We start from the raw sequence: 22,004 nt of genomic DNA, 5'->3' as shown, positions 1-22,004 counted from the left end.
TGTTTATTATGTAAATGAGGGCGAGGTTAAGAGTAAGAAATAAACGAAATTTACAAGTCCATCTAATTAGTGCTCACCATTTCACATTTTTCAGCAACATATACAAGTTCTCATTGAAAATTATTATTTTCGCATCAAGAGTTATTTCAATTTCGCCTCTATATGTGTGTGATTTTACTTTAATATGGATATCATAATTACATTTTATGACATTGAAGTAATATATGTTCCACAACGTCTATGTGTAGATGAACTTCGCTGTATGTTCCATCAGTAACACCACGAATCGTACAATGACATGTAGGAAGATTTAAATTTACGTAATTATCAAACTTCGAATCATACACATTGATATGTTTACATATCTGCTATGTCTTATGCTTGCTACACCATGTATTACTGTGAGTGAGCACGTTTCGAAATCCAAGTTTTTTATACTGCGACTGAAATGCATCATCAATTAGCAATATTCTTTATTAATTTCACACAGAGTAATGTAAACGTACAATTCTTGTTTAATGTTTAAAGTATAATATCCACACAGAGGTTTTTTAGTGCGATGATTACAATATTCACTGAGCGGTTAATGTATTAGAGCTCTCTTTTGTTCATGCGTTTTCTATTTTATTATTTTTATTTTTTCATTTTTTTATTCATTTTTTCTTTTGGATGGTATATTCAATGTGGAATTTTACTTATACAAATATGCGAGTTAATTTTCAGTGTAATTGCCATCAAGCCTACATTAAACTATGACACACATATAGAATGCATTTTGATGATATCGAATCTTTTTTATATCTAAGGGATCAGCGTCAGCGACAATAAAGTCTGTCTGTTCTCATTCTCTTTTCAAAAATGAGTTTAGGTAGTGTATTCAATGTGGAATTTTACGTATCTTTACAAATATAGTGTTAGTTTTTCAAAGTAATGTTATAACAAATAATATATTTTCATATACAAACGTACACCACTGGTATCTAAGTTATCCTAATTGCAAAGGATGGTTTTCTGTCTCTTTATTGTGATTAATCATAAACTTTCTACTGATACAACGGTAAATTGACATTAGCTGTATCGTTTCTAAATATATTTTATACAATTATACATTATTAATGTAGTTTCTTTTTTTTATTCTTTTCATTCTTTATTTTATATGTATCTTATAAAATTTAATTTCAGGAAATATGTTAATTTTATTTATAAAAGATTTTTGTTCCTAATTTGACATGCTTATAAATAAACTTTACCAAGTAATAATATACGTATGCACATGTATATGCTATAAATCGTATAAAAAATTTTTATACTTAGATAAATAAATTTTAGTTCCATCAATTAAGTAAATGAAATCCTATAATCGACCAAAGTTGATCTTATTAAATATTTCAGTATGAATTTATACAAGTACACTAGATAATTCCATAAAATGTGCAATAAAGACCTCTCCAATCTTAAAACGCAGTTTATGGCTAAAACTATAATAGTATTAATAGTATTATAAAATATTATATTATAATTGTGTGTTCATGTCTCCTTGAAAAACAATGTTCACGCATCAGTTGTTGGTTTTTAATATTATTTAAAGCGCGAACTATTTACATTTTATAATAGGAGCTTTATCAAAAATTTTGTGAAAAGTACTTACAACACTGAATTTACTGATAATACAACTTTTGGTTAAAACTATTTAATTAATTTCTTCACTCAAACTGTTTACATATTGACACAGTTCAAAGTATACGTGCTCCACGCAATGTTTTAGTTTGAACATAAAAAAGACAGTTGACTGCTTCATGTACATACAAACATGTACCAAGTTATGACAATTTTGCATTATATGCAACGGGGACGAATGATGCGTTTACGGCAAAAGAAGTTGCATTTCTAAGTGGAATTTACAACGATATCCATGAGCTTACTGATGCGATTACTGCGTATAAAGATGTCAAATCGCATTTTTATTTTGAACAGCAAAAAGCGTCTGGCGACAAAGTCTTCATAAATATTAACTTCAATGAGAAGTGCAAAATGCTACATCATATAAACTTTTCCGATAATCTTCTACGAACGTTAGGTTTCCCATCAGCGATTTCCACAAATAATTACCCATTTTATTCTCGCAATACGTAAATCTAATTCTAATGAAACAAAAGAGGAAACTTTTCTTACTCACAGATTTAATAAGAAGACGACTTGCAGACGATTAGTGGAGTAGCGAATCCTACAATAATTTGTGGCGCGGTATCTCTGATAGAATGTTCGTTTATTGCAATATTTGTGAGCTTTATATAATAGGTGATATACGTACTCCTCTTGTTAGGATAGTTTTGATTGAGATGCACAGTCATAATTATGCATTTGGTGAAGCATTTCTCATTTCCAATTTATATACTATTGCGATAAACAAATTTTAGAACGATCGAAATAGATGTAAAAGATCATCTTGGAAAAAAATTCCATTCAAATTCGGAACGCTGACAGTGACGTTGCAACACAGGCAACTTTCTTTCTTTCGTATATGCGAATATGTCGGTAATGACAGTCTTTAGTTAGAAACTAGCGATGGAACATGAGGAATATTATAAAGCGCGCGACACCGGTAGCTGAGGTGGAATTCCACGTGTTTTCGTTGGTTCACCCTACCAACGCGGACATGGAATCGGAAGCTTTCTCATCGGGCTATTCAGAAAAATATTACCTTACTTAAATAAAGGTATACGTGCTGTCTGAAAAAAGCTTTACAGATGGGAATTAACGTAATAGAAGACGTCGAATAATAAGCCGTTGAAGGAATCGGTCAAAAGTTGGCTCGCGGAATCAAGGAGTAATCTGAAGAAAAAAACCAAAGAAAAAAATAAGTTCCCTGATGACGGATATAAAATAGCCGCAGTATTTCAGTTTCCATTCGGTGGTCGAGATAATCGTATCGTTCGTAAACGACGTCGGGTGGTCAAAAGAAAATCATCGAGAAGTACCACAGGAAAAAAGAGTTATAAAATAATAAAGAATAAAAAAAATTTGTGTTGCAGAAAGAAAACAAAAAACCATCCGCTAGGAAACATCGAGTCAAAAAACGTGACGCATCCGACATATTCTCTTAAATGAGATAGAAATTTGCGGCTGAAGAAGAAGCATGTCCTTTCTTCATACTTACTCAAGCAAGTGTATAAAGAGCGAATTCGATTTCTTCTCTCTACTTCTTAAGCAAACTAGCATCGAGAACTCGCAATGGATTTATTACAAACCCATAATTTCGCTCATGGACGACTTGCCGTAGAATTCGTCATATCCGGACATGGACTAGACACAAGACTATCTCGACCTCACTCATATTGAACCTTCAGGCGTTATTAAATTATGCTTTACCCGCAAAAACTTCTCATCTAACCTCTTGCTTATGGGACGTGGATATTCCCGGTTACATGGACGACACGTTAGACTCATTAAATCCAAATATATCTAGAGACACGCGCAATACATTCAGGGAAATCACGTATTAGATCTCATCGGCCGTTTTCACTTGGATGTTTTCAATCAAGACAAATTTTTAAATAATGGAATGAAAGTTAGAATAGGATTCGTACGTTCAAAAGATTCATTTTGTCTTATGAAAAGTAAGACAATATCAAAAATACGCATTCTCGATGCCAGTCTACTCGTAAGAAGAGCAAAAATAAGCTCGGATATGCTACTCGCATGCGCTAGAATGTTGAGTAAAACTATCGCCAAGTATCCTCTTACGAGAGTCGAAGTTAAAACATTCAAAATATACGCCGGTGTCGTGGGGGAATCGATAGACAACGCAATACTCGGATAGCTGCCGAAACAAATAATAGTTGGCTTTGTCGATAAGAAGGCGTTTAACGGCGATAGAAAATTGAACCCATTTAATTTCAAAAATTACGGAATAAATTTCTTTTCGCTGTACGCCGATGACATGTAAATTCCCAATAGACCGTTACAGCCAAATTTTTCGAAAGACGAGCCGCTCTGCGTTGAAGCTTATTACACATTATTCTCGGGAACCGACATTCACTTTCTGAACGAGGGTAATTCTATAAATAGAGACGATTACGCCAACGGTTACACTCTTTTCGCTTTCGATTTTACTCCGAATCTATCCGCTAATTGCGTAGGGCATTGAACTCTCGTGAAACACGGAAGCTTATGATTAGAAATGAGATTCGAAAAAGCTCTTTCCGTGACTATTAATTGTATCGTTTATGCAGAATTTGATAACGTTTCAGAAATCGACTCCTCACGTCAAGTCATTGTCGACTTTTCCGGTTAGCCCTATGTCTTTTGCGAGAAAATTATTTTCCCCCACTGCACATTCTTTTAAATCTAATTACACGTAAGATGACAAAAAAAGTCTTCAGTCTTGTTCGCGACACCAACGTCGACATTTCGTGACGTAAAAAGGGCAGGATAAATTCGAATATCATGATGGATATAAGATACGGTCAATGCGATGCTACAAACTCTTTGAAGCTTTTTTTAATTAGTCAGTTTGCAAAATTCTTTCTTCTAATTGGTCCATTAAACGTTTCAAAGCATTTGTAGCGAGACTTTGATCATAATTATCGATATACAAGGTTTTCGTCATGTCGAAGAAAATTTTATTCCGAAAGAAGTCGCGGTTCTTGCTATTAATGCGTCACTGGATTATGAAGCCACCTTATCTCTTTGGTGATTTACTCGAGACAGTAAGACGAGAAAACAACTGGTTTACACGAAATTATCACGGAATGGAATGGTACGACGAAGACAATTCTAAATACTTTATGGTACATCTGCGAGACATTACGCGATATGTGCTCTATATCTATAGCAGAAGACAAGAGAAAGTGTGCTATCTAAGTTATCTTAATTACTCTTCAAAAAGTGGTAATCTGGAAAGTATTATTTTTCCGGCTTTCAAAAATCTATCGGATTTTGAAGGTCGAGGACAACGTTGTACGCATCACGTATTTCGATCCAACGACGAATCACTTTGCGCCTTACGCAACGCTTAAATTGAAACGTTAGCTAACTATACGAAATAGCAGCAATTCAAGTTATGACAGTTTTCCTTCAGAAAATTAGAGTGAGAGCGACGTTGAGAGCGAAGAAACAGACAGCGGAAATTTTTCAATTTAATTTAAAAGTCAGAATCGCGATATCTTCCACAACATTAAAGCGTGAAGAAAAAATATTATGACAGAAAAGGCGAATCAAAGTGAGGACGAACAAACGACAGACGAGGAGAAAAAAGATTTTTCAAAATTCGACTCGCCGACCGATAAAGATAAAGCTAACACTAACGTCTTACAAACGTCAAGTATTTTTGAGAATTCCACAACGCACACACCTGTAAAAGAGATATATTTTGAATTTACGTAAATATTTTCTCTCTCACGCTCTCCGATAACGAGAAATGAATTCGCTGGAAGTTTTGAACGCATTACATTATCTCAGTGTCCGACATGCAGGGGTCTACCATATTCTGCCGATCGATTACCGAGGTGAACGAGGTCGACTGCCATTATAACATCCGCTAACACGGACGATCACGATCGACTTGACCAGTACTGGGTCGCCTTCTACATCGACAAACATGGAATAGGAACGTATTCGATAACTACGGCTTGTCGCCCTTGGATCTACGATTCTTTTTACGACTTCGCCGAAACTCCATCACGTATCGCTGGAATACAACGAAGCTGCAAGGAATGCTTTCTCAAATTTGTGGACAATACTGCTGTGTATTTCTATATTTTATGTGTAATGATTATAATTTTAGCCATTCTCTTAGTCTGTTTATCTCTGATTGTAAACGCAATGACTGATCGCACAGTTATTTCATAAAATTTTTTGTTGTTGTAAACGTAAATCCAACAAACCCCATACTGTATGTCATCACGTATAATCATGTACTTTTTAAATTGTAAAATGTAAAAGGAATGCTTATTTTAACGAAAAAACTATTTTAACAACGTTGTTTTTTCAATAAACGTCTTTTTTCAATTTTGTTACGCCACGTCTGTTAAAAAGTTATTAAAAATGAAATAGAGAATTCAACTGCGTCGACGCTGACTTTGACATATATTGTCGAAGTCATGACTTTGAGTGACCATCGAGCAGTCTCAGCAGGTGAATATTGTTTTTAAGAAGATATTAAAATTAAAATAAACACTTCACCTCCGATAATCTTAACCCTCCCACACATTATAAAGGTCATCATACCGAATTTTAAAATTTTACAATTTTCGGAAGGTTGTAGCAGTAATCCATCACACGTTGCAAAATTATAAAAAGAAATTAAAATGACTCATATTGTCAAGATGCTGAGTGACCATCGGAGAGTTTCATCAGTCGACCTTTAATTGTTAAGAAGTTAATTATTAAGAAGTAAAATAAAAAGGTTAAGATTGCCATCTATCGATTGAAGTTCGAGACGTAATCCATGAGTCATGCAGACGATGTGGATTGACAATAACGTTTCTTAAAATTTAACAAAATTTGGAATTTGTAATACCTCCACTCGCAGGACAAATAGAAAAAAAAATAAATGTACTTTTATTACACAATTTGGGTACAACCAATCGATTGATGCATAGAATTTGATCGACATAGCCGTCATTGAGATATAATAATCGTGATCTCGGAAAACTCATCGCTCCATGTAAAGACACCCGCAGTATCTCGTGCTAAAACGCTTCGCGTTTCCTTAGCGACAAGCCACTACTGTGATCTCTGGATAATTCTCTAAATAATCATAACCGCGAAAACTATTTCGACATAAATAATTTAAATAGCGATACAGAAAATGTATGGATACGCAAATTATTTTTAATGTAATTGAGTTAAGGAGGATCTTGAGCAACTTCCTAGTTAATAAATAGTTTATTCATAATAACATGTAAAACAATTAAAGTAATGAAATAAAAAGATTACTAACAATATCTTATACATAATTATTGTAAATTTTATATATTATTAATTGTAAGTATTTTCAAAATGACAAAATAAAAGTTGTAAGATGCTCATTTAATGTACACGCATTGTCTATTTGACAATTATATTCTAGCTTTTTTCATTGAAAAATATAAATTTCTTGTAAACGGTACGGCTAGTTTAAATGAAACTTTACGAGAACAAACTTAAGTGTTTATTTGATAATTATATAATAACAAATTTTAAATTGTTGTCTTATATGCAAGTGTCTTAATTGAAAAGAGAATAAGTACAGAATAAGGTTATACCTTCCAACTTGTAATATGAAATTCTATAAATTTGTAATTAAATATCATCAAAATGGTATAGTAAAAGTTAATGAAATTTTTTCTTTATCTTAAAATAATCTGCGTCTCCATATATTTTCTGTATTGTTGTTTAAATTAATCACGTCGAGATAGTCTTTATGGTTATGATTATTTAAATAATTATATACATACTGAAGAAGGATCTATGGTCTCGAAATGTGAGTTTTTGAATAAATGCATAATGTTCCGGAATTATCATTACGTTTTATATTCTCGGAGCAAGCAAACAGCTCGTCGACAACGAGTCAAAAACAAGCATATCGCTCCTGTTTTAATTACGCTGTCTGTCTCAAATGGCATGCGACTCCCCTTGCACAAATCCCGAAAACTGTTGATCGCGCACACTCTCCGTGTGCGAATTGTCAGTTCGCTGCCTAATCTCGATCGATGATCACTCACGAATATTTAGTGCGAACAAAACGACGTGTCGCATATCTCCGGTACTTTCTACTCCGTAACGTTCCGAGATACGTGTACCGTGAGGACCATCAATGCGAGAAAGAATTGCGAAAATTGGCGGCGAGATTCTCCGGTCGCGTTGTTGCAATACTAATTCTTATGACGATAACGAAAATTTCTTCATCGTAGTACCAAGCACGCATCTAACAGAACATAGTAAAGTTCGGATTACAAGCATTACCTACTCCCCGCTTCGAAAGCAATTTAATTCCGACTCACGAATAAAGCAAATTGTTAAAATAAAGAGAATCGACACCATTACAGCCGCCTTGGCAAGCGAGCCTTTCAATATAAGATGACACTAGCGACTCGTCACAAAACATATTTTGGTCCTTCGAGCCGGATTGTCAAGGAGAATTATTGTTCTTTGTTTGATTCTCGACCTTGCTGAGACGTGCCTTTTCAGTTGGAAATAATGTCATCTCTCGACGAATTGATAAGTATGCAAAACCAGCAGATGGGCGTCATATCTCGTACACTCACGAATTTCAAGAAGCTCGGGCAGGCCAAAATGACACGCCGTCACGCGACAACGCCTCGCAACCCTCAAGGAAACCTTTACTAGATTCCAGGAGCTGGATTGCAAAATCACGCTGGTTGCGGACGAGAAGTCGAAAGCAACCCATGCGTACTTCACCCAGAACTACTTCCTGACGTATGAGGTCTACTACCACAAAGCTGCCGACTATGTGGCTGAGGTATTGGACTGTCACGAGGTCCGCGAACCCCGTCCCGCTGTACATGAAGTAAGTATGGACTCAATAACTCTTTTCGGTCATCTTCCGAGAATCAACCTGCTGACCTTCAACGGGAGTTTCGACAAGTGGGAAAGCTTTCACGATAAATTCAAATCGATGATCCATGAGGATCAAAGCCTAACGAATGTCGAGTGCATGCACTATTTGTGTTCCTGTGTATAGGGGGATGCAAGTAACGCCTTAGATCATCTCGTAACCAATGATAATTTCGCTATCGCGTGGAATATTCTCGTTTCCCGGTATAATAATAAACATCGCCTCATTACAATACACTTACAATCGCTTTTCAATTTAAAGTCCCTTACAACAGAAACCTCCAACGACCTTCGTATACTTCGTGATCAAGCCAACAAAGCGATATAAGCTCTGAACATTCTCGGTTGCGCGACTGAACATTGGGATGATTTGCTTGTTTTTCTAGTCACACATCAATCTCACAAAAACTCGATAAATTATCGCGAAAAGCTTAGGAACTTAACTCGGCGATACAATAGATTACCCGCGTTACCGCGAACTTGATCAACTCAATTTCTTGCATTGCGCATTCGCGCTTCGACGCGATTGCATCCGCGAATGCAATGGAAAAGTCATAAACGGCTTTCCAAAAAGAAGACTCTCGCCTTACATACGTCTACCGTTCCGTTTTCATGCTCATTGTGCAAAGCGAATTATTATCAATGTTCTACGTTCCTAAAGCAAACTCCATCCCAACGTTTTGAACTCATTAAAAACCAGAAATGCTGTATCAACTGTTTCAGTACAAAGCATTCCATGAAAGATTGTACAAATCCTTGCGCGTGTCGACAGTGTAGTAAACGGCATCACACGTGCATTTCGATCATTTTGATCAGCCTGTCGAGGCTAAGCTACCGTCGACGTCCGTACCAACGAGTAGCGAAAGTGTCACCGCCGTCACTACGCATTTATTGTCGAAGACCGTAGTGCCGAGCTCCAAAATCTTGCTCGCTACGGCGCGCTTACGAGTTTATTCGCCTCATAACCGTTTTATTACCGATCAGGGATCTATTTCTACAATTATTTCAGAATCACTTGCTTAACGCCTACGCCTTGCGAGAATTAATCGCTCCGTTTGCATTACCGGCATTAGCAAAATGCAATCCGTCGTGCTGACGCTGCCCAAATCACGATTACCGCAGCACATTGCAACGGATCTGCCTATACTACAACCACATTTATACTGCGATCACTAACTAAATATTTACCGGATCGAGTCAATACTGCGTACAACTGGAAACAGGACTCGAATTTGCCGATTGTGACCCCATGAGTTCGGATTCGATCGACATCATAATCGATGCCGATCTATTCGGCACACTCATTCTCGACGGTGTTCGAAAAGGTTCCGAACATGAACCTACCGCGCAAAACACTATTCTCGGTTGGATTCTGTCTGAATCGGTGACCTCGTTTCCGATTTCTGAGTCAATTTCTGCGCTTGCGCATCACAGATTCATTATTGAGACTCTTGATCTTCGTCGCTTCTGGGAAATCGAGTAAGTACCTCAGGAAGCTCCGCGGAGTCCTGAAGAACACCAGTGCAAAGATCACATTAAAGCCACATATTCTCGTACGTCGGAAGGACGTTATATCGTTCGACTACCGTTTAAAAACGGACCATCTATCTCGAGGCGAATCGCGCTCTATCGCCATTTCGAGCTTTCGCCGCTTGGGACAACGCTAATTCGCGACTCCATTAACGTTTCCGAATATCGCGAATTTCTCGCAAAGTACGAAACTCTAGATCATATGCTCAAAAGTCCACCGACGGAAATCGTCAGAGCAACATTATTACATTCCGCATCATGTTGTCTTATGTGATAGCAATGCAACCATCCGCTTACGAGTGGTCTTCAATGCTTCATGCCGCACCTCAAACGGAACGTCGTTGAACGACCATATGCTCGTTGGCATAAACGTTGGCTCGTTGGCCCTAAACTCCAGAAGGATTTAGCCACTGTCCTAATGCAGTGTCGCCAATACCGTTACGTATTCACCGCCAATATTGCTAAAATGTATCGGCAAATATTAGTCGATTCCAGGGACACCGACTATCAGCGCATTGTATGGCAACCTAACCCTAACGAACCAATCACGGATTACCGTCTCCTTACCGTTATCTACGGCCGCCGCTTTCTACTTAGCCCGTCGGGTCCTAGATCAACTCATCGACGATGAAGGTGTCGCATTTCCTCTCCCATTTTACCTCATCAGACATATGTCGATGATTGCGCTTTCGACGCAGACGATCAACTTCTTGCTCGACAAACACGCGATCAATTGAGAGAGTTATTAAAGAAAGGAGGCTTTCACCTTCGAAAATGGACAAGCAACGCCACCGCTCTATTATCCGATCTTGATCCCGCAGATCATGGTTTAGCCACTCATAAAGTTCTTCAAGACGATCGAAGCATCTTAAGATCTTAGAAATACAGTGGAATTCTAAGTTAGATATTTTTCAATTCCGCGTAACCGTACCGTCATCACCCGCAAAAACCAAACGAGCCATTCTGTCAACCATCGCCAAGTTTTGATCCTCTAGGATGAGCTTCTCCCATCAGTATTAAAATTTTTATGCAATGACTGTAGTCACTCCAATGCCGGTGGGATGACGACATTCTCAGCCAACTTTTTAGTTGCTGGTTTAATTACCATCAACGACTTTCTCAACGCAATCAGCATTCTGCGCTGGACTACTTACGGATCTCATACTTTACACTGCGTCCTTCATGGGTTTTCCGACGCCTCGACTGCGGCTTTCGCTGTGGCAGTATACCTTTGTACCGTCAATATAGACGGCTCTACCAACGTCTCACTTCTCGTCGCCAAATCAAAAATGGCCCCTCTTAAAACGATTAGCATCCCGCGATTGGAGTTATCAGCGTTGCTTCTCGCACGCTTGATGCATTTCGCGCACTCAGCGCTCCAACTCCCTAACCTCGAGTGCCACTGCTGGACGGATTCCACCATTACACTCGCCTGGCTGAGTCAATCACCGTCCCGAAAAGCCTGGAAAGCCTTTGTCTCCAATCGTGTTTCGGCTGTCTAATCACTCCTCCCTGGAGTTTCTTGGCTTCATGTTCCGACGCACATCAATTCTGCGGATTGCGTTTCACACGGTCTTGCTCCCGATTTCAAAACACACGCTTTATGGTGGTCAGGCTCTCCATGGCTACATCATCCTCCCGACTCCTGGCTGAACTCGTGTACCCTCTGATATTCATCTCGAACAACGCCCAGAGCCTTCGGTGTGTGCATTGCACGCTACTCTCCAGTGGGATCTTACATCGCGCTACTCTTCATGGCCAAAATTGCTATGAATTACCGCGTACCTTTACGTTTTCGAAGTCGACTCCGACGTTCTAAAAACTCGCAAACGAATATCGCACCTTTGCTCCCAGAAGAAATTCAGAATGCCAAACGCTACTGACTCAAAACCATGCAGTCAGACATGTTTCTTAATGAGATCGCAGCTCTAAAACAAAAGCGCCTAGTACCGAAGAGCTCTCTGCTCTCCGTTCTCAATTCTTATATGTATAAACGAGGATGGACTTATTCAGATTCGAGGAAGACTTCGTCGAGCTTGTCAGAAGCGATGAAGAATCCCATCGCTTCTTACGCGCCCGCTGTTGGTACTCATTACCCAGCACCATTATCTTAGAACGTTGCATGCCAATTCTTAATTAATGCTCGTGTCATTGCGACACGAATTCTGAATTCTCCGGGCCCGCGCCACCGTTCGATCCATTCTTTATAAGTGCATACCACGCACGCGTGAACGCGCCGACGTGCCCGTCAAACTCATGGGTGACCTCCCGGCTGCGAGAGTTAATCGTAACGCTCGCGCCTTTGTCCATATCAGCGTCGATTACGCGTCCGGTCGCTGTTCGCACGACTTTCGGTCAAGGGTATAAATCACAAAAGGCTTATATCGTATCTTTATTCGTATGCCTCATGACCAAAGCTCTGCACTTAGAGCTCGTCAGCGCCCACACCTCTCCGACTTTTATAGCAGCGATTTGTTTCTCGCCGAGGATTGTCGACATCCATGTACTCCGAACAGGGAACCACGTTTCACGGCGCCGATCGCGAACTGTCAAACATACATGCAAAAGTCATTCGAGATACTAACGCAACCGACTCACAATCGACGGAACTGCGTGGCATTTCCTGTCCTCTGTGTTGCCGCACTTCGGTGGTCTATAAAAAGCCGGTGTTAAAAGTGTCAAGCATCATTTAAAACGATGCATCGACCTCCACACGCTCACTTTTGAGGAAATGTCTACACTGCTCTATCGAATCGAGGCATGCCTTAATTCGCGTCCGATCGCTCCTGTATCCGATAATCTCGATTATCACGCGCTAATCCCCGGTCATTTTTTAATCGGAACTTCGTTTTTCGCTCCCGCCGAACCAAGCATACTTAACTTAAACGAAAACCGACTTTCGCGTTGGCAAATGGTTCAACACATAACCGAAGGTTTTTGGAAGTCTTGATCTGGTGATTACTTGCATACCCTTTAACAACGTCCAAAGTGGCGCGTTGTCCAGCGACTGGCTAAAGTAGACCAAATTGTTCTCGTGCGTAACCCTCTGGCTCCACCGAGCCAACTTGGGAACTTGGCCGGATTACGGCGTATCATCCCGGCGACAAATTAACAATGACAATTTAACTCGCGTCGTGACTGTAAAAAGGGAATTCCGAGTATAAGCGACTGATTGCGAAACTTTGTTTTTTACCCGTCACGATCAATTCCGAAGAGTCTAAAGATTCCGTCATGGCGGGCGGATTTACAGTAAATCCATACTTGATGTTACCGATATCGCAAAACCTTAATTTTTAACTATATTGCGTCACGATTTTTGTGTTATGTGTTAAACCATATTCGTCATTATATCATTCCTGTATTTTGCATGCTTTGGTGCGAATTATTTCGAATGCTTACATTTGAGGTGAGCGATATGTTCCGGAATTATCGTTACGTTTCATATTCTCGAAGCAAACAAACAACTCGTCGACACCAAGCCGTCAAAAACAAGCATATCGCTCCTATTCTAATTACGCTGTCTCAAATGGCACGCGACCCCCCTTGCGCAAATCCCGAAAATTGTCGATCGTGCACACGCTCCGTGTGCGATTCGTCAGTTCGCTGCCTAATCTCAATCGATGATCATTCACGAATATTCAGTGCGAACAAAATGACGTATCGAGTATCTCCGGTGTTTTCTATTCCGTAACGTTCTGAGATACGCGTACCGTGGACCATCAGTGCGAGAAAGAATTGCAGGAATTGGCGGCAAGATTCGCCGGTCGCGTTGTTGCAATACTAATTGTTATAACGGCGATGAAAATTTCTTCATCGTAGTATCAAGCACGCATCGAACAGAACATAGTAAAGTTCGGATTACGAGCATTGCCTATTGCCCGCTTCGAAAGCAATTTAATTCTGACTCACGAATAAAGCAAATTGTTAAAACAAAGAGAATCGACATCATTACAACCGCCTTGGCGAACGAGCCTTTCAATACAAGGTAACATCAGCGACCCATCACAAAACACATAGTTTATTAATTTAATCTTATATCCTTTGTTTATTGACTGCTCGTTTATTGACCGAATTTGTGTCTATTTATTTGTTTATTTACATTTCTACTTTTGTGCTGTAAATTCATCAGTTATTTGTCAGAAATCATCAAGTGAATTACTCCTGTTACAATATGCCGCGTACATATTCGAATGTTGAATATGCTGATGGTTTTTGTATATGGCCTGCAGCAACGGATTGAAATGTGATTTCAATCGCGATGGGTGACTAGCTCATTATGACAGAGCTACTCGAGCTTGACAGACGTTATTCACGACGATGGAGTGGAGAAGTAATATTTTGATCGATTACCTGATTTGACACCACTGGACTTCTTTGTGTAAAGAACCTTGAAGCAGGAAGTTTATTTGTCATCAATCAACTCTAGAAAACAATTGATAAATCGAGGCTGCAATGCACCAAATATTATCAGATCAGTGTTTGGCTGCAACAGGAGCTGTTTGTATAATACTAAATGCAATGCTTATATTGCTGCAAGAGGTCAACATTTTGAATAATATCAAAGAATAATAAATAATTTTTGAATAATAAATAATTTTTGAATAATAAATATATTATTCAAAAATTTTGAATAATATATTAAGCAAGTGAATAAATACAATGTGAATAACTAATGAGAATGAATAAAAATGTAAACTATCTTTTGTCTTTTTTGCAATTTTCTCTAAAACGAAGCAAAAACAAGCATATTTCTACAGGACTTTTTTCTTATTATTTATCTTTAATAGTTTATTGATTTCCTACACGCTCTCGATGTGTTGACATTTAAATTCTAAACACCCTGTATAAACTGCACACTGCAAATTACTGTTACTCCAACTTGAAATGCAATCGGTATTTACGAACTGAAGCTAAAATAATAATATCACAAGTTAAATGATCATTACCTTAATAATAATGTTAGTAACCGTCTTAAAACACCGCAGAGGCTTTATTAAGAAAAATATTATCCTGGATGAGATAATGTTTTTTCACAATTGGTTTCATGATCAGTCTTACTGCAACAAAGAATTAATGAAAATAATTATTTTATTTTATATTTTATTTATATTTTATTTTTATTATAACGCAAATTTGATGAACATAAAAACTTTTTAATGCTAAATATATATTAATATATTCTTATATATTTCATATTAAATGTTCCATATTAAATATATTGAATTAATGTATTAATTCAATGTTAATTAATTGGTAATTAATTATTTTATTATCAAAATTAATCATTAGCATTTTGAATTTTTTTAATAATAAAAAATTCTAGGATTTAACATTTATTCATATAAATAATTTTATAAAATAAGATTATATATTGAGACATTGTATTTATGTATAGGGGAACATGGTGTTCCTTTGATCGATTATACCTTTAACTGAATTTATAAAAAAATCTATTGGACATTTGTAAAAGTAAAAATATGTAATTTGTAGTATAATATAAACACCAGAAATATTTTATAACTTTCAATTATAATAATAAAGAGAATTATACTCCTATGAAATATCATTTATTATTTTCAAGCGTTCGAAGTAATTTCAAGACACTTTTTAATCTCATAAAATGTTATATATTTTATTTTATGTTGTAATTGCCTAAAATATTAAATAGATATTTAGAAAAAATGATTTAAAATTTAATGTTATCAATCTTAACCTATAATTTATAAAAGTAATAATAAATAGAAAGTAAGCAAGCGTTGTACCTTTAACTAGTAACTGATAATGTACCTTTGAGCAGTCAATACTATAATGTTGGACAATCATTTAGTTTAACTATCTCACTTACAATATTATTAAAATTATGCTCATTAGATACAATTTTGAATGAAATAAACGAATCTATCAGAAAAAAATGTTTTTCTAGCCCCATGAAGCGAGATATTAAACGTTGAAGTTGATTACTGTTCAGATTAGAATATTTAAAATATATCCGTTATGTCGCTACTAAAGCCCGTCAGACAGTGAATTTTACAGGCCAATTTACAGAATCAATTACAATCAGTCAGACTCATTATGATTGGTCCATTATAGATCGGTAGTTAGAGTTAGTTGTCGATTGGCCTGCAGAATCGCTAGTCTGATATTGGCTTTAGTAACGATAATAACGCATTTTAAGCGTTATAACTTGACAGAGATCAACTTCGACGTTTAATATCTCGCTTCACAACACTATTTTTGCCAGATTTATTTCGTGCAAATACGAAAACACTGCGTCTTTAATTTGTATGGTAAAGTTTATTTTTATATATTTTATATATAAAGTTATATATGATGTAAAAAGATATTAAAATATATAAATATAAATAATTAAATTTTTGTTGTATATTTTATCTTTATACATACCTTTTATAATTGGTTATAAAGATATAACACTGCTTGGTCAGAGGTACAACATGAGTGTTATATTTTTGAACAAAATTCAATTTTTTTCTAATTTTCTTAAAAAAGATGTATAAAACATAACAATTTAAAATATCTATAAAAAATATCTATAAAAAATATATGTTAGTGTCAACACTTCAAAGAATATTTTAAAATTTTTTTTTGAATTTTTAGACATTAAAGTATAGCTTGCAGAAAAAAAAGTCAAAATTGGTCAAAGATCTCGCACCACCTTCCCCTACCTATTTCTCTAATATACTCAGTATACGATTTTTCTCTCTCTCTCTCTCTCTGACAGATATTCTAACCTTATTGTAGTTCACTAGACATCAGAAGTTCACATCCTCGTAATATTTGTGTGTTTCGACATTCATAAAAGAAAGTATTGCAATTATTCTAATCACGACCATACATAAAAGGAAAGTAGGTGGTGGCGTTTATCTCGCCATATATTTTGGGAAGGAGAAACAATCAAAATTATGGAAATTATTTTACAATTAAAAGTTAAACGTTTATCACCCAATTTGTGATTCATGTGTTATTCGTAAGAGAGTTCATTGAAGATTGTCGAAGACTGCCTTTAATATAAATATTTTAATAAATTTTGTGTGACGATAAATTTTTGCTTTCCTTCTAGTAGAAATTCTGAGTACATTACGACTTATGTTTAAGAATTTAGAAAAAGGTAAGTATATAGCAATCTGAATATTTGTTATAATTATTTTCAGAAGCGTATACCTCCTCCGATGTACAAGCGGGAAACTAGATTCAAAGGGCAAAAGAGGGTATCCGTGGGTCGTGTGACACGGAACAATGATCCACCGGAATCGAGATCGAAAGACTCTTCGCGAGAATCAAGTTGTGAGGATGTTTCGAGGATTGTCAAATGCGAGCCTAATCTCAATGATGGATCGGCGGATGTCTCGGTATCGGATGTACAGGTAAACGAGTTAGTCGTCTATTAAAAGGAAATTTTTTTGACAAATATTTTACGCGATCACAATCAGTTTTTACCGAAGTAGTAACGGCTTTGCTGTTACACGCAAATTGCATTTACTATAACAATATGAGATACATTATTTTAATATAAGATTTTGATAAAAATTTAAATTAGGGAGCCTGCCTCCTAATGACTTTAATTAACCTTGATATATGTCAAGCTCAAGAGCCTGAATGACCTCCAACATTCCGTTAAAATGGTATTAACAAAATAAGTTTAAGGAATAATGTCTTTTTTCTATTATACAGAAATCCTCTGTTTTTAAATAAATGTTCTGTTTTAAAAACAAAATTTTTTTTTGAAAACATTATTTTTTTATATAATTTTTGTTTTTAAAGAGAATTTGTGATTTTGTAACGACTTCACGCGAAGAAAGGTCCATCCCACATTTCTCTCCCAGTGATGATTCATATTTGTTCCCGCGCGACTCAAAGAAGTCAGTCCCTCCATTTTTGCTCCATCAATTGACGTCGCTATCATTGTTCTCTCCTGCCTAGAGGCATATGACTTTTAACGCGAAGCGAGCTCCATCTCATGTCTCCCTATGTCTAGGGACGTATGATTTTTCACGCAAATTGATTTACCGTACTTAGGAGTGCACAACTTTTCATGCAAAGCAAGGTCCACTTATAGTAACGAAACGTACAATTAATTGTTTTTTACAATGTGCAATCGCATGCGGCATTTTTGCTGTAAATTTCTCTTTCCCTCTTTTTCTTTTTTTCTATATACGTGTACAAGATGTCCCAGAAAGATCGCCAAATTTCGTGCGTAGATAAAGACTAAACTGATTGTAAGTAACCTCCATCTTGCTGATATGCTAATTGTTAGCAGTAACTGTCAAGTTTTATAACTCAAAAAGTACTTTATGAAAAAATATTTTATTACAGCGTTTTCAAAACACCTCAACTTCAGCTACAAGAACAGATATGTAAAAAAAACGGTATTTCTTACTTCGGAAAGAAGTATCAAGTAAAAAACCAATTTTTTTTACTGTAAAAAACGATATTTTTTTCAAATTACATAAAATTCATGAAAAATCTTAGAATTCATGTTAAATATGTAGAAAACAATAGAATTTATTTTTCTTGTTATTTTGATAGTTTTTAATATTTTTGTCTTTATAATTTTATATCGAAGTGGAAATATGTATTATTGGCTGTTGCAATTCTTGATGAGATGATAATCGGTTAATAGGTCTGTTTGTGTTGCATTCAGCATTTGTGCCTTCTCTAATTTCAATGCCCGAATCTTTTTTAAATATCATATTAAGTGCAACAATTTTGGGGGATTTCAAGCAATGCGAACAGATCTAAATGACCTAAAAAAATGTCCGAGTAAAAAACTATCAAAATAAAAGGAAAAAAATCATTAATTTCCGAGTTTTTTATTCTAAAATTCTAGTATTTTTCCGTCGTTTACATCTCTGTACGTAGGCTGCTAGAAAAGTTTCTGCAATCTATTGCTTCCAGTGACGCCATCGTTCTGCTACTGTCATATCCGTAAAATTAGACGTTTTTAACCTATAATTCAATTGACAGTTTGTACCCAAGTCAACTAATTTTGTTTGCATAGTATTTTAAAAGAAGTTATTTTGTAAGAAAATGGAAATTTCACGTTAAAATTTTCGGGCAATGATTTTTTACGATTACAAATGTAATCTAACTCCGAAACAATGCATCGATCGACTTTATTTGACTTTTGCGGATAAAGCACCATCCAATAGGACTGTTTATAATTGGTTTACCGAATTCCAGCGTGGACGTACCTTTCTTAGTGATGAATTCCGTGAAGGTCGTCCATCCACTGTCATCTGTTGTTGTCACTAATGTTGATGCTGTGCGTGAAATGATTGAGCGAGACCAGCATATAACATACCGCGAGATTCAGACATCCTTAGGCATTGACATGAAAGCAATACATATGATTTTGCATGATCACTTGAGCGTACGGAAACTTTGCAGTCGTTGGATCCCACACAATTTGACCGAAGCTCAAAAACAGGCTCGTGTTAAATGGAGCAAAGAAATTCGACCGAGGTCGGTCAAATTTGGTCTACAACATCGTTACTAGGGACGAAACATAGATCTATTCGCATGAGCCCAAAAGTAAACAACAATCCACTGTTTGAGTATTTCAAAATGAATCGAAACCAATAAAAGTTGTTCGTTCACGCAGTGCTGCCAAGCAAATGATTGCTTGTTTCTTCGATTATATCGGACATGTGACAATCTTTAGAGAATCGAAGGACTTTTTCCTGTAGGTGTTAAATCTGAAATGATATTGAGACAATGTTCAGTCCACGAATCGATAAGAAAAACACTAGAAGCAATGTTTGGAAAATAAACTTCTTTTAACCACATTTTAAAATGACCTATAAGAAATATAAATGTTAAATTAATAACTTTTTTGTGATTATTATATTATATACTGTTATTACAATAGATTCTTAAATAAAGTATAAATTATATCATAGGAATGACATAGAGATTATAATTTTATTATATTATTTCTTTTATGCAAAGGACCTACTAATCCTATATGAAATTGGGTCCCGGTGAAATCAAATAGTTTTTTCATATGTTATAGCTTATGACTTGCTAAACAAAACATGTAAGTTTTAGCGCAAGAAAGGAACAGTTTTCATGTTTGATTCACCTAGTCGCTGACATCTCGCCATAAAATACTCAATAACTTGTAAACGGCTGAACTAAAATAGATAAAATTGTAATGTTTTGAAAAGGTCTCAGTAAAGACTGTAAGAAAATGAAAGAAATAATGAGAAATCTTACTTAAAAAATTCGAGTTGACTTTGCCCTACCTTGGCGATGCCATACAAAATTAAACTGATGAAGCCAGCGGCTAGGCCTTTTTTAACTCTACAACTTATCTGAAACATTTTTTTATAAAACTTATAGGTTTCCAGATATTTTGCCGTCTCGGAACATTTTATGTTCTTTATATGATTATATATGATACCACATATAATTATATTCCACATATAATGTCCAAGATGTACACATGTATAAAACGATACTTTGTTACAGAATATGCAGTGTAACTCCCAGAATATGAATGATGAAAGTAGGAGATGAAATAAGCGAGTTCTAATCCATGGCGTGGGGCGCGGGGCGCGCGGCGCGTGGCGCGGGGCGCGGGGCGCGTGGCGCGGGGCGCGGGGTGAAGGCGCGGGAGTACTCGTAGGCGTGGGAAAGGAGGGGGATGGCGTGGGAAAGGAGGGGGATGGCGCGGGGATACTCGTAGGCGCGGGGAAGGAGAGAAAAGCGCGGGAAGATCCCGGCGCTATTGGTGTTTTGTGACCGGAGGTACCGTCCGTATGCTACTGTGTCGGTCGTCCTACACTCTCTTCATGGTCGCCACGTCTTTTCATCTTCAAAGACGAAGGGTGGTGGCCTTTTTATTATGCCGCTACCATCTCTTCTTGATCCGTATCGGTATCGATGGTCTACGCGGTGATATAATTCCAAGGACTCTTCACAAATAATAATTCACTTTTGATCAACAATACAACTCGGTATATTACACTCAACAAAATATTTACAAGGTAATTCAATAGAAAATTGCACTCGCAGCAAAATTCGCTTTCGTGATACGCGTATATAACTCGACTTTTATCGAGTTGTACTTTGACTAAATGCAGACTCTTGGTTCACTATCGCGACTACGCTCGCACGATTCCTCCTATTCCGTGGACTCCACTCGAGTCTAATACTGTTAAACTTAACACTTCTGAGAGACTACTTAACTCGCGAGAAACTGCTGAAACTACTTAGAGAGACCACTACTTCCAAAAAAGCCCAAAAGCCCAAAAGCGCCAGCCAGCCGGCCTCTTCTGCGCCGCCATTGCGCCTTATATATCTCCATGGCTTCCCTCTCTCGGAACCTTTTCCCACTCCCGGGCTAGTCTGCTCTGCCAGGTCCGCTTCGTACGCGCTCACGACGCTGACATTTCTGCCAGTACTGTCAATTCCTATTTACCGGTTTTACCCGTATACCCGGCATCTTATCACTTAGCTTCCCACGTCAATTTATAATCTATTCCTTATTCTTGTGTTTGACGTTTCGCTTTTTGATATCGCTCCTTCTGGACGCAACATCGTTTCGGGTATCACGCATGGTTAATTTCGGTTTTTTCTAACGTTACTTTTATCTATTCTTTATCCCGATGAACTTCACGTTCTTCCTGTTTCTCATTCCACACTCCCGTTTTTCCAAAAGCTCGTTTCGGTCCTTAATCGTTAGCTTAACTATTTTTCCTGCACGTTAAGTTTAACGTCCGCCTTAACCTGTCTATCCTACGTTTTGCTTTCTTATTTCAGTCTTACTATTAGCTCATGCCATAATTTTACACTCTCCGGACTTAATATCTCCATTGATCCTTCATCGTAATAACCAATCCGTCCTTTTCCCTCCGTCCATTCCTTCCTTTATTACATTCGATCTTTACATGTTG

General features: G+C 36.9%; 1 protein-coding gene across 1 annotated transcript in view; it reads left to right on the top strand.

Annotated features, from left to right (window-relative positions):
• The window catches only part of LOC108745673 (kelch-like protein 12), a 104,418-nt gene that overhangs the window by 77,592 nt on the left and 4,822 nt on the right, over positions 1 to 22,004 (top strand). Inside the window, exon 5 of the mRNA XM_018481969.1 lies at positions 17,259 to 17,471. Within this exon, the coding sequence (XP_018337471.1) occupies positions 17,259 to 17,471 (213 nt within the window). The remainder of the gene's footprint in view (positions 1 to 17,258; positions 17,472 to 22,004) is intronic.

Source organism: Trachymyrmex septentrionalis, unplaced genomic scaffold (assembly GCF_001594115.1).
Source record: "Trachymyrmex septentrionalis isolate Tsep2-gDNA-1 unplaced genomic scaffold, Tsep1.0 scaffold144, whole genome shotgun sequence".
Lineage (NCBI taxonomy): Eukaryota > Metazoa > Arthropoda > Insecta > Hymenoptera > Formicidae > Trachymyrmex > Trachymyrmex septentrionalis.
Note: the sequence above shows the minus strand (reverse complement) of the source record. Positions and strands in the feature narration are given on the sequence as shown.